At 40.6% G+C, this 20813-nt stretch overlaps 2 protein-coding genes across 2 annotated transcripts; both read left to right on the top strand.

The window, feature by feature from the left end:
- The first annotated feature begins 146 nt into the window (after positions 1 to 146).
- On the top strand, positions 147 to 5202 carry mon1a (MON1 secretory trafficking family member A). Its single transcript, XM_067505623.1, has 6 exons — positions 147 to 250; positions 698 to 848; positions 2527 to 2907; positions 3002 to 3767; positions 3907 to 4054; positions 4275 to 5202. The coding sequence occupies exons 2-6, from the start codon at positions 725 to 727 to the stop codon at positions 4413 to 4415; spliced, it is 1560 nt and encodes a 519-aa protein (XP_067361724.1). The 5' UTR covers positions 147 to 250; positions 698 to 724; the 3' UTR covers positions 4416 to 5202.
- A 437-nt stretch (positions 5203 to 5639) lies between these two features.
- mst1rb (macrophage stimulating 1 receptor b) lies at positions 5640 to 20386 on the top strand. Its single transcript, XM_067506075.1, has 21 exons — positions 5640 to 5805; positions 8103 to 9409; positions 11531 to 11707; positions 11841 to 11963; positions 12405 to 12575; positions 12685 to 12845; positions 13456 to 13591; positions 13692 to 13828; positions 14156 to 14335; positions 14472 to 14571; positions 14659 to 14877; positions 14970 to 15116; positions 15917 to 16070; positions 16212 to 16292; positions 16411 to 16623; positions 16746 to 16826; positions 16985 to 17166; positions 17277 to 17386; positions 17533 to 17698; positions 17969 to 18105; positions 19254 to 20386. The coding sequence occupies exons 2-21, from the start codon at positions 8204 to 8206 to the stop codon at positions 19465 to 19467; spliced, it is 4095 nt and encodes a 1364-aa protein (XP_067362176.1). The 5' UTR covers positions 5640 to 5805; positions 8103 to 8203; the 3' UTR covers positions 19468 to 20386.
- The last annotated feature ends 427 nt before the right edge of the window (positions 20387 to 20813 follow it).

Genomic DNA, 20813 nt, shown 5'->3' with positions numbered 1-20813 from the left:
ATGAATCTACCACAGTAAATTACTAATGTTTCAAATTATGTATAAAATTATTTTCTATGTATAATGATGATAGAAGCAGTTTTAGACCGGTTGGTAAAGAGCCGTCTTCTGATATAGAACTTCATATCCCACAATTCCTATTTCCGGGAATGTTGGTTAGCAAGAAGAAGTAGCTACTTCTGCCGTCTGCAGCAAGTTGACAAGCTCGTGAAGGACCAAGATCAAATGCAGACAGCTCCGGAAATTAAAGGTAATGATTGTGTAACTATTTGACGATTGTTTGTAAAAATAACTGTAGTAAAACCAGAGCCAGGTAGCTTGAGACACTGTTTATTAGTTATCCGCTAAAGTCAGTATTCACAGTAGCCTGTGTAATTCATCAGCATGTCATGTTTGTGTTTGGAGGGTGGGAACAAGAAAACAGATGTGGCTTAATTTATATAAAGAATGAGGTTGTAAACACGAAGGACAAACGTTAGTCTTTCAAAAGTGTCTTTTGTTTTGTTTTCTTGATTAAATTTCACACCAGCCATTACATGTTGTGAGACAAATATTTAGCTCTGAAGCTTCTCTCTCAAAAAAAAACTCACCTCAATGTGGATTCCCTCAATATCAGGAACAGAATAATTCAGTCATAGTCCCAGTCAAAATCTCTTGACTTTTGGGCCCATAACTGTCTGTCTGTCTGTCGTGTCAGGTGTATGTTTCTGCCATCAGTAGCAGTATGGACGCAGAGGCCCAGAGGGCAACTGCATCATGGGACAATGGCACTCTGGCTCCTCCTGATCACCTTCGCTCAGAGAGGGCAGACAGTCCCACACCAGGTCTGGTGGAGGGAACTGAACCAGGTGAGTCTGGTCCACACTCTCCACTTTCTGCAGATTGTCAGGAGTCAGTCTGGCAGACCTACAGTGTCATTTTAAAAGCAGTTTGATCCACGGTGGTCTTTATATTTGCATAAATCAAGCAACCATTGAACAGCGTCAATAGTCATTTCCCAGAGTAAAACGTAAGCTAGCTCTAATTTGAATCTCAGTCCTCTGTGCTTTCTCCAGTCCTCCTCCGTGCTGCTGAAACAACTTTACTGCTGTTCTGCTCAACACTCTGCACTGCCCTCCAGGTAGTCATTAAGAAAAGCTTTGGAGCATATTTCTATCAAAATATATGTGAAATGTTGCACACTCTAATTTTAAGGAATGAACAACTTTTTTAAAACCTAACTACTCTTTTGGGTCAAGACTGCTTCTTGATATTATCTTCCTGCTGACCAATGGCTGTGAGCCAACATGTGGACACAAAACTAGAAGGAAGAAGTTATAAGTCTTTAGTTATGAGATGGCATGAACATGCACATCCTGTTTGTGAAGAAATACTGAACATACCAACAGTAAGTATTATACAGTATTTATTTTTTAATTTGCGTGCCTCTTTGTTGTTGATTTCAGGGCAGTTTTTTGTTATAAGAAATTCTAATAATTTGACAAGGAGCACCTGAATACAATTTAAGTTTGGTTTCTGTATGAGTAGGCTGTACAGTAATGGTCCCTCATAGCTGGCATGGTTAAAAAATATTAACAATACCTTGCCATACCAGCAGAATAAAAAGAAAACCTTATCATATGATTTTTTTAGTCTTCTATAGATGCACTGGCACCAGCTCGTGTCTTTTTCAGCTTGAACAAATCCCACTCCGACTGGAGAAATTATGCAACTTTGCATGGGTTTGCTCTTCCTAATCTGCAGATAAACAGGACATTTGCAGTGTTATCTAACTGACTCATTACCAGATGTGTCCTATTCTTCTCCTGCATTCTCTCTCCCTAAATTTGATAAGCTGTGGCCGGAGGCTGGTAATTTCCCTTGCTGTGGCTGCTCTGAAAATTGGCAGCCTAGAATAGAATTAAACTTGTTTTTGTCACTAATAAAAGGGTCATTTATAGAAAAAATAAAACCTCTGTTATTACAGCTTATTCTGGTCAGGGGGTAATTTATGTCTGTGTGCAATCATGTCTGGCACATTTGAACGTCAAAACCTAAACACTCACAAGTCCATCTCAATACTGAATACTTTGCAAGCTTTTTACCTCTTTCTTTTTGGCCCATGTTAATGTAGTGTCATTCCGGACTGTCTTATTCATTCCATGGGAGAAGGTTCTGTATGGTTCCCTTAAGAAGGACGTCAGGGAAGCGGTTGTGCGGTGGGAAAGTTAATAAAATGTCTGCTAACGAGGCCAGATAGTCCTTTTCTTCTGTAAACCCAAAAGTATTGTGGAATGCACATTAACATCGAAATCTCTCCTCTGTGGTGCTTTTCTGTTTATAATTAGTCATTTAGCAGATGCTTTTATTCAAAGCGACGTACAAGTCAGTAGCTCACACTAAAGGCAACTTGGGGTTCAGCGTGTTGCCCATGGTTAAGGGGAGGTGAACCACTGATTGCCCCCATCAGATGAAAAACAATCCCAAAAAGAAAAACATCCTCTAACAGACCTTATTGTATACTTCCTCATTCTGACATTAATATAGGTGCTGGTCAGAGGAGTGCTATGTTCGTCCATGCACAGTCCTTTGAGGATCTGGCTGGAGAAGCTGGGGAAGAAGCTGAGAGGGACACTGAACTGGCCAAATCAGAAGGAGAATGTGCAGAGGAGCTGAAAGTGCTGGTGGGGGAGAAATCCATTGAGGAGCAATGCAACATTTCATCAGAGAGCAGGTGTAAGGAGGAGGATGTGTCAAGTGATGCATGGAGGAGTCACAGAAAACATGTGTTTGTGCTGAGCGAGGCTGGAAAGCCAATCTACACCCGCTACGGCACAGAGGAGGCTCTGTCCAGCACTATGGGGGTGATGATGGCCCTTGTGTCTGTTGTTGAAGCAGACAAGAACATCATCCGCTCTATTCATGCAGGTCAGAATATTCTTTGGCTTTGATATACTGTAATTAAAAGGAAATGGACAAAATGCGCATTTGATTGTATCTCTGTTAATATGTTTTGTGTCAGATGGCTGTAAGGTAATTTTCCTTACCAAGAGCCCTCTTGTCTTGGTGGGTGTGTCTAAGACCTGTCAATCGGACAAGGAGCTGCTGCGGGAGCTGCATTACATCTACTACCAGATCGTAAGCCTGCTCACCCTCACACAGCTCAACCACATCTTCCAGCACAAACAGAACTACGACCTGCGCCGCCTGCTGGCTGGCTCCGAGTACCTCACCGACAACCTGCTGCATCGTCTGGACCGAGACCCCGGTCTGCTGCTCAGCGCTGTCACCTGCCTGCCTCTGGCAAGCTCTGCCAGGGACGTGGTGTCAGTGAGCCTACAGGCTGCCAAAGCAAAAAACCTGGTATTCTCCATTCTGCTGGCTGGGGACCGCCTCGTTTGTCTGGTGAGGAAAAAGGATCAGTTCCTGCACCACATTGACTTGCACCTGGTGTTCAACCTCGTCGGCTCCTCCTCGTCCTTTCGGGAGGGTGAAGGCTGGACACCGATCTGTCTGCCAAAGTTCAACACTGCAGGATTTTTTCACGCTCACATTTCTTACCTGGAGCCAACATCTGAGCTCTGCCTCATCCTGGTCTCAACTGACAGAGAGGACTTTTTTAACATGTCTGAATGCAAACAGCGGTTCCTGGAGAGGCTGAGTAAACGAAGTGCCTACCAGGCCTTGAAGGATGCGCTTAAATGTCCTAGTTATTCTGTAGCACAAGTCGGCATTCCGGAGCTCAGGCACTTTCTCTATAAATCAAAGAGCTCAGGGCTATACACCAGGTGGGTAGCATGTCATTTGAAGTGTTGAACTTTATTTATTTTTGCATCAAGACATAAGCCAAACATTGCAAAAACATTGACAAGGCAAACACTTCATATTTTTTGACATTAACTTTTTAAAAATGTTCTCTTCTTCCAGTCCAGAGTTTCCTGCCTTGTATCAGTCTGATGAAGAGCAGGAAAGGCTGATGGGGTTATATCAGGATCTTCACAGCCACTTGCACCACCCAACCAGACCTCTCCGCTCCTTCTACCGCTGTAGTGAAACTGAAAACCTGCTGGCATGGGTGGGTCTGGCAGTGCAGGGCATACTTCCCAATTTTCATTGCTTTCGAAACCCTAACCACAAAAGAGTGTGCATCGTATTTGCCCTAAAAACCACACAGCATGAAGTTGTTAAGTTACACTCTGCACTTATTAGAGCCTCTCAACATGTAGTTTTCATCATTAATTTCATCATTAGTTTCATGTCATGCCGTTCGACTTGTTCTCCCTTCCTTGCTGCAGGTGACAAGTGGCTTCGAGCTCTACCTCTGCTTCAGTCCGTTGGGGACCAAGGCCTTGGCAGTCTCTGCTGTCAACAAATTGATGAAGTGGATCAGGAAGGAAGAAGATCGCCTCTTCATCCTGAGTCCTCTCACATACTGAGTCCTCGCTGTCGCATGACCTGCTGAAACAGAATGCGTCACTGTGATCACAAACTGGCCTGGTGCTGCTAGGTGACACATTTGTGGGAAAAGCTGTAAAAACAGTCTGTATTAATGTCAAAGCTATGCATTTCTTGCTTCTCAGTCCTCTGATCTAATTCACGGATTCATATTATGCTCCAGCTGCATTTTAGCTGGCCCGATTTTTATAACTTTTAATTTAGATAGCAGCAACAAATGGAAGCAGCAAAAGCACCACTGGTGACATAACAACTACACAAACAGTGGTGTCTGCATGCTGTCGATGTTGTTTCATAAACGATCATTTTACTGTAACAAACCCACTTTGCCAACATTTAAATACTGGAAATGTCTTAAGACCTGCAGAAGAATGAATTATCTAATCTCTAACCACATTCAAGTTGTTTTCACTACGAAGCAATGACCAAAAACTGTATGAACCGTTATCAGTTTACCTCGTGCGTTTGATTTGTGCATTTGCACTCTTAGAAATTTGGTCATGAGCCTGGACCATGTTTACTGCTTTCAGTTATTTGTATTAACATGAATTGTTAAATGTTATGTCCATCTTCAAGTGTCCATTCACCATAAAATGCATATTAATGACAAGAAAATTGTTTTTTTTTTCAGCTTTTGTCCAATCATAAAGATTTTTTGTATTTTATAGGATTTGTATACAGAATCCATTGATGCCACTGTCTGCCTCTTCTAATTATGCCTTATGCCTTATAATTAAATTAGAAATAAATAACTAATTATAAAACAGATTTTGTGTCGGTCCTGATTTGACCATTAATGTTTGCTTACTGCTGTTCGTTTGCATATGATTTTGCTGGAAGGATTTGCCTCTTACTGTAGTACAAATAAATCATTGTTTATTTGCTTTAGTTTTTAAAATTTCCATAGTATGTTTGTCAAGGCTCTATGTTTGTGACATCAGGAGACATCGTGGCTTGTTACCTCAGCACTTGGGGCATGATTGAAAAAGTTCCAAGGTCTCTAGTTCCTACCACAGTGGGAGCTTTAAATAGTTTGCCAGAACGAAAACTTCAGCATCAGCCAGTATCATGTAGTGCACCGTGACGACGCTTTATTTAATTTTTTTATTTTTTTGCGCGGATGAATGAAAACGGAGAGGGGAGGAGCGAGCTGGGACACCGCTAAGGCAGGAAAAAAACATTCATACAGCGAGTACTAGTTACATCGGAAACTAACACACTTTACATCGCTTTCTGAGTTCACCCAGGCTATAACTTTATCAGAAATTAATCTACTTTCTGCCCAAGGAAAGATTATCAGTCACTGCGCTACTTTTACAAGGAGCGAACCTGGCAGTGACTACTGGCGAAGACCGTAACTAACCTGTACAGGTAAGGTTTTTTTTTATTAATATCAGTAGCTGCATGTCCCACATATGCTTTCATCAGATTAGCAAACATAGCAAATATACATAGCAAAACATGCAGCAACAGATAAACAGCTATTGCTCAGCACAAAAATGTGCTGTGAGATTATAATAATACAAATTATGTAAGTAATCTGTATGATCTATATCCGAATAAATAAATTTAATCTTTGTGGAACACTGATGATACAAGGGAATAATACTCCGTCTAGTGAGAAAAAATAACTAACATTTTAGCTTTTGTACAGCTGTTGGAATCAAATTCCACATTTTACATTTGCACTGAAGCTAGTATGACTCCACGAAACTTAAATCAAACGACCTAAACAATCTAAACTGAGGATAAGATAAAAAAAAAAAAAGATATGGATGTAAAGAAAAGATTAAATGAAAAGATAAAAAAGAACATAAACACAGTAGAAATTATAGAACTGTCCTGGGTCTTGAACCATGTTGCCCCGACTGCTTGAGCTCATCTTAGATTATTTCCAAATAATCTAAGAAATCCTCCCCATGTAAATAGAGACTTTTCAAAATAAGGTAACAGCAGGCCTCACATCTTTCCACATTGGTGGACTCTGGTAATTCTTTACTGGTTTGAGCTCTATTTCCTGCCACTGTGTCCACACATGCGTCCTTAGGGTTTTGACTGTTGATTCCTTGCACAGCACCATGTGTCCAGTGGTTGCATAGTGCAGCCAGTATAATGTCTGCATTCCTTTCACAGTGGTACAGCTGGTCATTGTGGGTAAGAAATGAAGTTTAAATTAAGTAATTTTGTGCTGTGTGAGGAAGGCCAATTCATATTCACACCAAGTTAAAAATAAACTTAAACACCGGGTAAATTTGGGGTTAAATCATTTAGAATACTACATAATGTTATAAATCAAGAGAGCCGGGAATAAATGTATGCTGCCTTTGATAAGAAAGCTGCATGCTGACTGGCCTGTAAATACCACAATGAATGGAAAGTCAATTTCAACCATTTGCTTTATTACCCTGAACATGAAAAAAGTAAATCAGTGCCATTACTATGTATAACCATGTTCGCTAATGTTAACCTCAGTTTCACATGGATCTGCGAATGTTAAAATGTAACACATCATCTATGAATTATTGATGTAAATACAACGTTTCCATATGACTGTGCATTGCAAAAATTGTTGCTGCCTGTGGTACAAATGGAGTTTGTCAGCTGCAAAATAAGAAAATCAGAGTTGAGGAAATTCTCTGACACGAGTAGGCGAGCAGTTTCTTCTTCACCTGGGACCTAAAAAGGCACACGTTGTCTTATGACCATCAGCCCGTGCACATCTTTCCCCGTGGGAGGCACGTAGTGGTTGTGACAGGAATGCAAAGTATAGAGGCCAGCGGCTCTTGAATACAGCCTTATTCCGATTTGTCTAGTTAATGATCAACCTAACAAATGTCTGTCCAGGATGGAAGACGAGGCTCAGACTTTAAAAAATGGTTCAGTTTGTTTGGTTGGTGTGCAGAGATTGATAAAGATGACCTACACTCACAAAAATGCTTATTGCAGAAAACTGGTGCATATAAAGGTAAACTGAGGCCATTAACTTGGATCTGGAGTGATACTTGGAGAAAAGAAAGTGAGATAGTAGATTAAGCAGAATAAACAAGACCAGATATGAACGACCTGTGCAGGAAGGAACAGTAAACATTGTTTTATCCACTATCTACTCTTCTGTGCACTACCAACGTAACTATTAGTTTCATTATGTTTATGTTTATGTATAATGTTTCCCGTCAGTGCTTGTGGTGAGTCAGAGGAAATTTCTATCTTTATGACATCATTTATTATCATTTGGCTAAACAAAGACCACAATATTTATCTGGGATCATGTAGGATTCAGAACAGGACATAGACAGATATTGCGATATTTACTTTCTTCACCTATGTTACTAGCAACATTTCTTTCTGAAGCTGTCAGCTGCATCTCACCATCAGCCTCTGTGGATGGAGGTCACTTAAAAGGTCATCAGGGGCAGTGGTATCTCCACCCATACTTTACAAAATATCTGTTTGTGAAATATGACTGAAATATCACTGTGTTTAATCAATACAATAAATGGTGCATTGTGACTCTCTGGATTCTCTGCTGTTGTCTGGCTGTATCATGGTCACTGTTTCCAGTCTTTATACTAAGTGAACCATTTACTGGCTTCAGCTTCGTATTGCACAAACAGACATGACAGAGCTACTGGACTTCCCTTCTAACACTGCCATTTTCCTTCATTCAGGTACCATTCGTTAGTGTCAAGGATGCTTTGGCACCAACATCAAATCTGGAGGTAACCCCACATCATCTCTTTTGTGGTCCTTTTTGCACCCCTGAGTGGAGATGATCAACTGGACCACATGGTTGGGGACATGTATCTGGTTCCAGAGTCTGCTGGCCTTTGCCTTCGGCAACTGTCCATCCCTGGTCCAGAGTCCTGTCAACTACTCTGTGGTTTACACTATGCCCTTCTTTCAGGCCCGGGGCTCCATTCAGAACATTGTCAACAACACGTTTTACCAGGAGGTGTATGTAGCCTCCCAGAATGTGATTGAGGCTGTGAACAGAAGCTTGGAGAAGGTGTGGGAGCTCCACACTGGGCCTGTGGGAAGCCCCAAGTGTCACATCTGTGATTTGTGCCACATTGACAAGGATCCCAACTTCCTGGAGGACACAAACAATCAAATCTTATTGTTGGATACTCTTTTTATGTATTTATATTCATGTGGAAGTTCTCAGTATGGTGTGTGCTATTTCCACCAGCTGAACTCAAATGGAGAGCCGCCCTCTCACTCTAAGTGTTTGTTTAGAAAGGATTCAAACTCTGCGGCCTACTGTCCAGACTGTGTGGCCAGCCCTCTTGGAACCAAGGTCACTATGGTGGAAGAGGGTCAAACAGTTTACTTCTTTGTTGCAACCACTGTCAATGACAGCGTGGCCCAGCGTTATGGTAGGAAGTCTATATCAGTTCGCCGACCACTGGCCACTGAAGATGGTTTCTACAGTGATGTACGTAGCCTAACTGTCCTTCCTGGCCTACGTAGGACCTACCATATAGAATATGTATACAGCTTTTTCACTCAGGAGTTTGTCTACTTCCTCTCAGTTCAGAGAGAAAGCCCTGACCAGGACTCATCTCCATTTCAGACTCGTCTGGGACGTCTTCCACGGAATGAGTGGGAAATGAAGAGGTACCGTGAGTTGATCCTCGAGTGTCGGTTTGAACCAAAACGCCGGAGGAGGAATGTAGCCAGTGAGCCTTACAAGGATGTGGTGTACAACGTGGTCCAGGCAGCCCACTTTGGCAAGGCAGGCAGGGAATTGGCAGAGGAGTTAGGAGCGGAGGAGGAGGATGACATCCTCTATGGGGTTTTTGCTGTCACTGATGATAATGGGGTCACGGAGCATGATTCGGCCCTGTGTGCCTTCCCCATGGACAATGTAAACAAAGCAATTGCTGACGGGGTGGATGACTGCTGCGAGTCTGGACCCGAGCAGCTCTCCAGAGGACTCTGCCATTTCCAGCCATGTGAGAGCTGTCCACATGAGGTGAGCATAACACTTCAGTGACACACAGGAATTACAGTTGTTACTTCTCATGTCCGCTTTTATTTAACGGAACAAATCCCAGGTTGATATCAAATACTATTTAAAGAACCAATAGGTTAGGAACAGAAGCACATGTATCCATGGAGGACTGAAAAGCATAAAGATACAATATGTGGATTTACATGCTGTGTCATACATGTATTTCCAGAAATGGATGACTCCCTGTTAGACTCAGACTAAAAATAGAGAATGGAAAATCTACCTTTCTGCACTGAATCACTAATAGGGGAGCGTCAAATGAGTAAAGTAAAAGGGGACTCATTGGAATATTTGTTCTGGTAATAAATAATAATGACTATTTAAGTAATATACCTTAGCCATGTGCTTTTCTATGTAGCTACGTTATTTCGGTTTAAGCACTTATTCAAACACTTACTAAATAAAACAACACTTAGTGACAGGAGTAAGCAGACTGAGTCAAACACTAGTTATCAGTGAAATGCACAAAAGGTTTGATCATGCCTCAGAGTTTGTGAATATTGTGTTCTTACCAACATAAATCTGTCTGCAGATTATAGTGTCAGATAAAAGGCAGTGAAATCAGTGTCATCAGAAAAGAGACCACCATACTCGCATGTTATATATCTGTGTGCCTCATTGTTGAGTTTAAAAATTATTTTTATGTTGAAATAAAAAGAAGTAGTTTAACATTTTGGCATATACTCATTGTTTTCTTGCAGAGAGATAAGCAAATTGTTGCTCAGCTTAGCTGAAGATTAAAAACAAGTAAACTTGCTCTGTTCCTAGTAAATAATATCTGCCTAATAGCACCTCTTGATCCTAGCTGCACATGTTATATTGTGTTTGATTTAAAAACAGAATTAAAAAATTACAGCCATTACAGTGTAATGATTTGACTGAGATCAGTGACTTCCTGTAGTTTAGTCGGCAATGAGCGGAAACATATTAAAAAAACAAAATAAAACATGTTAATAAGTGAACAGATGTGTTGATGTGTTGGTAGATGGATTTTGTACCTTTAGACAGAGCTACAGCTACAGTAACTGTTCCTAGCTGCTTTCATTATTGATGCTACTGGCTACCTGTTGGGGCTTTTTCTTATTTAGGCTGCGGACATGATTGTGGTATCAAAGTGAGTGGATTTAATTAGTGGTGATTTAGTGAAAAAACAGTCCTTTTTAACTTTTAATGAACATTCATTAAGGATTCATATCCTCTTCACAACATGTCAGATCTTCTCGAAAAAAGAGAAAATACGTAAAACATTTAAAACAAAATTTGGGTAAGTTGAGCCGACATGGTTACAATTGTTCAAAAGACAACTGGTGGTATAAAAATTTGACAAACGCTAAGGGGGAATGAGGTTATAGCTATTATCATACAGCTCAGACAGGAAAAAAATGTTTCTTAAACCTTTACACTGCTATTCAAAGAAAAATTGCCACCTGAAAGGTCACAGTGTAAAACTGGATATATATATATATATATATATATATATATATATAGACCTCTCTCTCTCTCTCTCTCTCTCTCTCTCTCTCTCTATATATATATATATATATATATATATATATATATATATATATATATATATTTAATGTCATAGAATATGGTGAAGAGAAGGGAACTTCGCAAATGTTCACCTTGCATCCTTCTAGTTTAGTCAGTGCGTGTATACAGCAATTAATGTGTTAAAATAAGTCTCTTCCTCTATTGGAAAAACTCCTAGACACATAATCTGGAGAAGTTATTTACTTTTTCAATGTTGTGATTTTGTTGCTCATACTGTTTAAGTCATAGTCTTGTTCAACCTGCTCCTTCTAAACTCCTCCAGATGACATCATCTGAACTAAAGAATGTATTCAGTTGATGTCATCTGGTGTAGAATGGAATACATAATGATGGGTCGACAAAACTCAAGCTCTTTCCTACACATTCATCATAATGAGAACATTTGAAAAAAAAAAAACCCAGTGAATCAATTTTAGTTGAGATTGTTTTCTCCAATACTTGACCTTGAGTAGAAATTGTTTAATAAACCAGTTTATAAACCAGTTTTTTTTTTCCTGTGTTGTCTGCTGCCCGTGGCCTTGGTGCTAGAGCATGGAGAACAATGCTACTTGCAGAGACCATCCTACCATGGTGTCAAAGCCCTACTACAGAGTGGACCTGTTCAACAGGCGGATGACCAATGTCCTGCTCACCTCTCTGCTGGTAACAACCATAGAGAACAAGACGGTGGCTCATATTGGCACCTCAACTGGACGCTTACTACAGGTATGAAGCACACGTAGAGATATTTTTTATTTTAATCAGAAATTATAATGCAATTATTTAGATACGATCATCATTTTTACCAATGTAAATGATCCACTCCTAATAACCATATGTTGTGTCTGTGTTGTGGCAGCTTGTGTTGACTAGATCTAGCCCTGTCATCTTCGCCAATTACTCCTTGGTAGAGAACAAGAGGGTCTCGGCCATTGCTGCTGTGTACTCATCAGAGTATCTTCTCTTTGTGGTTGGAGACAAGGTACAGAAATAGTCTATAGTGTCTTTAATTAAGAATAAAACAATCTTTTAATACGGTTGCATAATGCTACTGCCATCTGATGGTGGAAGCATTCTGTGGTTGCCTGTTCTCCCCTGCACTTCAAAGAAATGTAGGTCAGAGACATTACAAGTGAGTTGAGAGTGTCCCTTTATGTCCCCCCTGATGCTCTGGTGACCTGCTTTCTGCCCAATGCATGCCGTGATGTGGTTGACCCTGCTGATCCATGAATGAATACGTTGCTAAAGAAATTCAGTATTGATATGTCTATGTAGTTTGAGCCAATCTGGTAATCCAGTAATTACATACCCCCCCCCACCCCCCCCCCCACCCCACCCCCATAAGAATTGCAGGACTGTTACCTTATGTGGCTGAGACTGAAGTGCACAATTGAAAAAAATGAAACTCCTGTGTCTGTGTCAGATGATTCAGGTGCCCCAGAAAGGGCCGGGCTGTCAGCACTTCCTGACCTGCGCCATGTGTCTCACAGCCCCTAAGTTCATGGGTTGTGGCTGGTGCTCTGGTGTCTGCTCATGGGAAAGCGAGTGTCACAGTTACTGGAGGAATGAGTCTTGTCCGCCTGGGATCACTGGGGTGAGGTTTGTTCTGAAATTTAAAATAAAAATAAAAATCTCTGTGCAACTAATAGAAACATTTTATGTTAAGGTCATACGACAATTCATATTCTGCTTTATTGATGCAGTTCTTTCCACGGACTGCCCCACCTGATGGTCAAACAGAGCTAACGGTCTGTGGCTGGGAGTTCCAGTCACCTCAAAGACCTGCCATCACGTCCAGAACCCACCAAGTCCGACTGGGACAAACTGCCTGCACTGTACTTCCAGTCAAAAGCAACAACACGCAGTGAGTGAGCAGGCAAGGGACAATGTGGTTCCACATACAATCTGTTCATGCTATACTCATTATGTGGAAAGTTCCAACCTTAGGATCATCATGTGCTGTAAAAAATATATAAAAGGTTATATTTTTTTCCCTGGAAGCTTCAGGACTGAGGCTGATTTTACTGATTTTTAATCTCTTTTCAAATGCTGTACTGTTGAACATGGGTGAAATATAATATATATTTAGTAAGTGACCCTGAAATGTTCTATGTGCCCTGTGATGGCTTTTGTGGATGGTGTCAAAATATCTCTACTTTTACAGTTACATAGAGCAAACTAGCACAAAGGACTTGAACTAAAAGCGAAGTAATGCATTACCATGGTTAAAAAGTGCAAACACATTTAGGAGCTTTTTTTTCTCTTAGTAGATTCACCAACAAACTTATTCTACAGTGGTAATCTCATTCCCAATCAGTGGCCTGATTTAACATAGCAGCCCTGTTTTAGCAGCACAGATGGAACACAGAGAGAATAGAACGAATGGAAGTCCAACAACTTTAATCCAACATTAAATTAAAGTGACAATGTGGTTGCAGCAACTGTATTAGTTTTTGTTGTTTGCTGGTCTTTAGCTTGGTGTGTAAGATTCGCTCCGGCACCAGTGAGCTGTCCAAACCCCTCAACATTATGGTGGAAGTGCATGAGGGCAAGGTGGACGGACGCTACTCCATTGATGGGAAAGCACAAGTGCCAGGGTTCACATTTGTGGTAACCTTAGCTATTGTCATGCTCACAGCAACATACTGAAACAAGCTGAAACTACTCTCTATTTAATGCATTAAGTATTGAAACACTTGTATCCCTCCAGATTCCCAACATCACAGAAATTCAGCCAAACTATGGGCCTCGTGTTGGGGGAACACTCATCACAGTGACTGGACCTTACTTGGATGCTGGGAAGACCAGGAGAGTCACTCTTAATGACGTGCCCTGTCCTATAAAGAGGTCAGTGTTTGCCTTTCAGTTTTGTATTATTTCCGTATCTGTATTGCCATGGAATTTTTTTCTTTTTTTGATACTCCAAGGACGGCTCTAAGCGGATCAAGTTCTCACCATGACATTTTAGGCAAACTTGTTCTGACTTGTGTTTAAAACTGCCCTTGGGAAACTACTGGCTGAGATGTTTTGGCATTCAAAGACTAAATCAGAAGCAAACGGTGCCAGTGTAGATGTTATTGAACACAGAAAATAAAAATGAAGATGATAAAACCATGTTTTCGATCTAATAATCTTCACCTTGCATGTGATTCAAAAATCTCAATGTCTCTGCAGAGTCACAAAATCCAAGGGCAATGTTTCCTCCATCATTTGTCTGTCTCAGCCCATGTCAGAGGTGAGGGACGTACCTCTGAGTGTTTTTATTGACAAGTCTCCTGTCCTCACGACAAAGGTGTTTTACTACAAAGAAAATCCAAAGGTTACAGCTGTCCAGCCTGACTGTAGCTTTGACAGGTGGGTCAGTGAGACCTCCAGCACACTCTTTCTGTCTTTCATTGTTAAAAATTGGTATTACAAATTTATAAGAGGAAATAATAGTCTTTGTCCAGCAACGATGGAAATGTAACTATCTCTGCCATTTGAACTGTAGGGGGTCAAAGATCGTGATTGAAGGGGAGAACCTTGATTCTGTTTATCGCACCATCGTCCGCTTCAAACCCAACGAAAGCCACCTGAAACCTGTGACAAGGGTACATTATCTGACATAATGTAAATTAAATATGTAATTTCTTACAATAATCTATTTAAATCAGTTGTGCCTGACTATTTTGGTACAGGAGTGCATAGGCAAGTCTTTGCCCACCAGGATGGAGTGTATCACCCCTGTGTTCTCCAGGGATGAGACAGAGGAAGGAGAGCTCTCTTTTGACATGGACGGGGCTTTGGGACTTTGGAACAAAGAATTCTCCTATCACCCTTACGGTGAACCCATACCATTTGAAACAGAGGGACATGTGCTGAGTTTGTACTCTAGGTTTGACGAAGTGTCACTTCATGTAAGGGTTGCTTTCGAGGGTATTGACATTTGAATTAATTATAAATTTTGATTAGATTTTTAAAATAATTGTTATATGTCCCATCTGTCTAGCACCAAAAGCTGAACCTGGTGAGCTCCTGTATGACCATCATCATGACTGTAGCAGGTGTTGATTGCGATGCTAAAGTCCTGGATAATGAAATCACTTGCAGGATCCCCAAAAACATGACCATCCCCAGTGAAGGGCTTCCAGTGAAGGTTAGTCAGTCTGCATATTAAGATGATGAACTGACTGATGTACTTAAATTCAATGTGGGGCCCCAGATCACACATTTTGTATGTAGGCCCAGTCTGGCAAATTATCAATACCAGCAGTCATTTTAGAGGATAAGCATATAACAGCAAAAATGGCTTTTTATATTAAAGGTGAAATATCAAAAAATAAATAAATAAAACTTTTTACACTGCAGTTTCTGTGCAGGTTGCACAAATAGAATACAAGTTATTAAATAGTGAGTTTTTCCAGTAAGATCTGCACTCAGTCTCCACACAGTCAATGCAGTCCTACTTCTACTCATGCTAAGCTAAGCTAGCTGTTTCCTGTTTCTCAACCTGTCAAACAGTCTTTAAATACTGTGTCAAAATCTAGTTATCTTTCAGGTTAATCAGTAGCAAATTGTCAACCTTACTGAATTGAGAAGTGCAACCAGCCCACAGCTGATAAAAATATGTCACACTGGTTCGCGATGGATTTGGGTGCTGTGTTTGAAGAAGTTTGAGTCATTTAAAGCAAATTATTCTTTTGAGCAATTTCTTCGGTTTAAATCATACAGTTGGAGCTCATGCAAATGTTGAAATTTTTTGGCAGTTTGCCGTATGCTTTCACACACAGGAATCAGAGATTTAAAGCCACTGGTGTGCAACAGAAATACAGGCAGCCTTGTGTAAACAGCTTAAAGTGTTTAAGCCTATGCTTTCACGGTGGGGCAGTTACAAGAAAAGGACTCATAGCAACGCAGTAATGCTAGTGGCTGTGTATTATGGACTCTATTCTCCAGATCTCCATAAACGGGCAGGTCCACAATGTTGGCACAGTCAAGAGAGTCAACAACCACTACATGATGGGGATTGTTCTGGGGATCTTGGCGGCTCTGGTAGCCGGAGCAGTGCTTGCCTTTGTTGTCATGAAACACTTGAGGAAGAAGAAGAAAGGTGGGCTCTCCTCTGTTATGTTAGCAGTTTGGGATGAATTGCACAAATCTTTCAACTAGAACATCTCTGGTGTTGCATGGGATATGCATTTCTTGTTCTGTGGTTGATGATTAATAAAAAGTGTTGTGAAATGCTTTTCAGCCTCCATGATAGAGACCCGTTTGGCTCACAGTGCTGGCATTAATAACGTGGAGCTCTCGCCCGCTGGGGACTACAGAAGAGGTAGCTGCGTAGCTAAGCACTTATCATATTGCACGTTAATACAGTATTGCTCATTTGCTTGTGACACACATACCTTTGGGACTACCATAAACCATATTCTCTACACTTGTGCTTGTAGTATCCCTGAGTCCTCCCACCCCCCTGGCAGGTCCAGTGATGTTCCCCAGTCTGACCTATGCTGCAGGTGGCATAGAATCTACCCTTGCCCCCCTCATGCCTCCAGAAAATATTGCCATCTCCAGTTTTAGGCCAGAGTTGCTGGAGGAGGTGAAGGATGTTCTTATTCCTGCTGAGATGCTTATTGTGCAGCACCATCGGATTATAGGGAAAGGTGATGAACCCCACTGTCTTTGAAATAAAAAACTGGTAATGTCGCATGTAATGTTATGTTTTTAGGAAACAGCAGTAGCTCACACTCATTCTCCTTTTTTCTTTTCTTTCTTTTTGCTGAAGGTCATTTTGGCACTGTCTATCATGGCTACTTCACAGACCACAACAACAGAGAAATACACTGTGCTGTCAAGTCTTTGAATAGTGAGTAATATCAGCTTCTTGAATACGAATTGAACCTGTTGTAGAAGAGCATCAGAACCGCACAAGAATCCAAGATACATCATCTTTATGTTATGTGCATAATTTATGTCTTGTTAAAGTCTATGTTAAATAGTGTTGATGTGCATATGTGTGATCAGGAATAACAGATGTCGAGGAGGTGGAGCAGTTTCTGAAGGAAGGCATCATAATGAAGGGTTTCCACCACAGCAATGTGCTGTCTTTGCTGGGCATCCTCCTGCCACAGGAAGGACTCCCTCTTGTGGTTCTGCCGTACATGAAACACGGGGACCTGCGACACTTCATACGATGCGAGAAAAGAGTGCGGCAGCTGCTTTAAAACAGCGGAAATTAACAAGCTGATTTATGCACAACTATTTGTTAACTAACTAACCAACCGCTTTAATTCAGTGTTTTTTGGGATTTGTTTAGAATCCTACCGTTAAGGATCTGATTGGCTTCGGCCTGCAGGTTGCCAAGGGGATGGAGTATTTGGCCCAGAAGAAGTTTGTGCACAGAGATCTTGCAGCGCGCAACTGCATGTGAGTCACCGAATTATTCAGACAATTTACTAATTTATTCACTGCCCTCGGTGCTGGGTTCTTCTGTGACAGGGTTTAAAATGATTATATCATAGTACTCAGATATAATGTTATGCAACAAATATATATTTATTTTCTGTCTTTAGGCTGGATGAGTCATATACAGTGAAGGTAGCAGACTTTGGCATGGCCAGAGATGTTTTTGATAAGGAATATTACAGTGTTCAGGACCACAGAAAGGCTAAGCTTCCTGTCAAGTGGATGGCCATTGAGAGTCTGCAGACACAGAAATTCACTTCCAAGTCAGATGTGGTGAGCATATCAAACTAATTTACTTACTGAATAAATGTGAATCACAAAATAACAAAATAAAACTTTTTCGGGTAAAATAATCACATTTTAAAAACTCTTATAAAATCCATTTTAACAAAAAGCAAATTACACTACACAATATGCTACAAACCTATATTTTTCAATTAGCTTGGCATTTTTACACTGGAACCCATTTTACAAAATAATTAGATTTTACCACAACACACTAGTTAACAGCAATTGTTTCACTATGTGTCCCTCCTGATGCAGTGGTCCTTTGGTGTTCTGATGTGGGAAATGTTGACCAGAGGAGCAAGCCCCTACCCAGAAGTGGATCCTTATGACATAACACATTACTTGTTGAGGGGGCGAAGGCTCCCTCAGCCACAGTACTGCCCCGACCCCTTGTAAGTAGCCAGAATAAACAGCATTACATTGATCCCTTTGAGAAAAGAATACTTTGAAAGTGTGGTGTTTTTTTTTTTACTTTGTATTCAGTCAATCCATTGTGTAAGTTGACAGAATAAAGGGCTTTAATGGAACAACTATTTTATCAATACTGACACAGATTTAGCCTCAGAAAAAAAACAGTACTATAAATCAAATCCAAGTAGTAATAAAGACTTCCATTTGTCACTTAGTAGAGTGACAAGTGTAAATAGTCCACAACTTGGTGTTCGAACACGGTTAGGCAATGTTGTTTAGCAGTTAATGTGTACGTCTCACACACAAATAGGGACAAGACAAAAAATGTTCACTGCTTTAATAACAAATCCCTTTAGCGCACCGCCTTAAAGAAGGATGGAGAATAAATCAACCATTTATACCTTTTCCACAAAGGCCCGCTGCCCACATCCGATGTGGGTTAAGGGCTGATGGAAAATTGTTACCCAGGGACCCATGTAGAATGCCAACTCTAGGCTTTGAAGGGACAAAATGGCATTTGAAGAAACAAAAAAACAAAAAAACGTTTCAATAAAAGATGGATGAGAAGATGATACAGTCAGAGCTTTCCATTTGATATGAAACTGAAAATAGCAGATGGTTAGCTTAGCTGAGCATAAATACTTTAAAACACAGGGATATAGTTACCCTGACTCTGTCCAAAGATATGGTAACTGGGAAATGGTCTGCACATATGTGGCGTTTTTTTATGTATATCTATATCTATTGCTTCTCATTCACCCATTCACACTCACAATCACACACAGATAATAAAGTGCACTTCTAAAACATGCTATTACTTGTGATGTGTATAAAAGCTGGTGTAAAAACATGAGAATTGTGTTGTTTTGACAGTGATTATATGTTCGACTGTTTCTTAATAACTCCCAGTTAGTTCCCGGGTTATCTGTTAGTTATTCCTGAGTAATGTTCAGTCAGATCGAACACGCCCCGGCTCGCGAGCTCCTACTTGCCACTTCTTAAAGGGAGCAAAAATGTTTTATTTGTAAAAGTCAAGAACGTCACATAAATGAAAAATCATTACAGATTATTATAATGTTGCATGAATTACCTATGAAACAATAACCCTTTACTTATCCATGTTTTCCAGGTATAGCATCATGCTCCAGTGTTGGGACCCTGATCCAGAGTTGAGACCCGGCTTTGCTACATTGGTTTCGGCCGTCTCTACTATTCTATCGGGCTTGGAAGGAGAGCACTACATCAGTCTGAATGTCACTTATGTCAACCTGGATCAGCCACAGCCCTACCCTGCTCTCACCGAATCTGCTGACGAATACGACTCCACAGATGCTGAAGACTAGTTTTCTTCCTGATTCACATCTTCTACTCTCTCATCTGTAAACTGGTATTGGTGCTAATAGCAAGAACACAAAGGAACCTCAGCCAGGTGACACCAGTGTCTTTTACCACAAACAAACAGAGATACTTCTTATAGTTTGCAGCCATATTGGAGTTATGTTTCTATGGTAATATTTAGCTCGAAACAGCATTTGGCCATCAAAACTAAAACTGCTCACAACATTAAATTTTGTGTTATATTTCAGTGATAACAGGAGACATCTGATCTAGTTTGTAGCCCTAGTTTGTTTTGCAAGTTAAATAAGTCCTGTTCTTAACACTTATCACTTAATTAGATTACAGTGTTTATGCTGAATCAGCCAGGGTTAAAACCACAAGCTTATATGTGACTAGAATATAAATTCGAAATATTTTTGAAAGACACTGACTCGGCTCACTTACAATGGGACTGTTGAAGTCCCTCATTGTCTTGTCCCCCATTTCTTACATCCTGGTCATGAGACAGAAAAACTGTGGTGACCAAAACCCTCTGTCATGGTCTTTACATACTGTATAATCATCTGTATCTGACTAATTTCCAAACCATTCCTTTATCCCGCTTTTTGCGTTGTCACACTGTGGCAGGCTTTCTTAGAGGTCCCTTTTGTCTCGCTCAGCGGTCATAAATCTAGTCCGTTTCATTTACTCACACATCTAACAGTGTTTGCCTTGGTACTGAGGAGGAGTCACAGAACACAGAGGTCTGATGGGAGGAAAATCTATATAATCTCTGCAACAGAGGCAAAGCATCAGCTCTCTGTTACAAGATACAGCAAACTGTACTGTTACCGTACATTGTACATTTATTTTTGTACAACATTCCTACATTTGCTTGTTAATTATTTTGCCTTGCAGTCATTGTTTTGTATATTTTGATTCATATTTCAGTCAAATTCAAGTTTTAATGTTTGTTTATAGTTGTTTATCATATTTGTTTATAGATTTGTTCTTATGGACTTTGAGTAAACATGAGAGTATATGCAAACTGCTCTTTGCACTTCATTTATGTCATAATGAAACATAAGTCTCTACTGCTGCTGTCTAAATTGACAGTGTTTTGTTGGTCTTCTCCACTAGAGGTCAGCGTTCTGTCATAAGTTCTCTGTGTCACGCTGTTTAGCTCCTGAAGATGTTCCTGAAAACAAAGATGCAGTGGTCTTTATGTGTGGTGGCTTCATCATTTTTGCAGTAGCAGCAGCCACATGAATGACCCAGCTTGTTTTCTCATCTCGGTAAACGAACCAGTAAGCCCTCGCCACATAGGCTATCACCACAACCACAACAGATCAAGCAGGCGTGTTTTCCGTTT

Source organism: Channa argus, chromosome 5 (assembly GCF_033026475.1).
Source record: "Channa argus isolate prfri chromosome 5, Channa argus male v1.0, whole genome shotgun sequence".
Classification (NCBI taxonomy): domain Eukaryota; kingdom Metazoa; phylum Chordata; class Actinopteri; order Anabantiformes; family Channidae; genus Channa; species Channa argus.
Note: the sequence above shows the minus strand (reverse complement) of the source record. Positions and strands in the feature narration are given on the sequence as shown.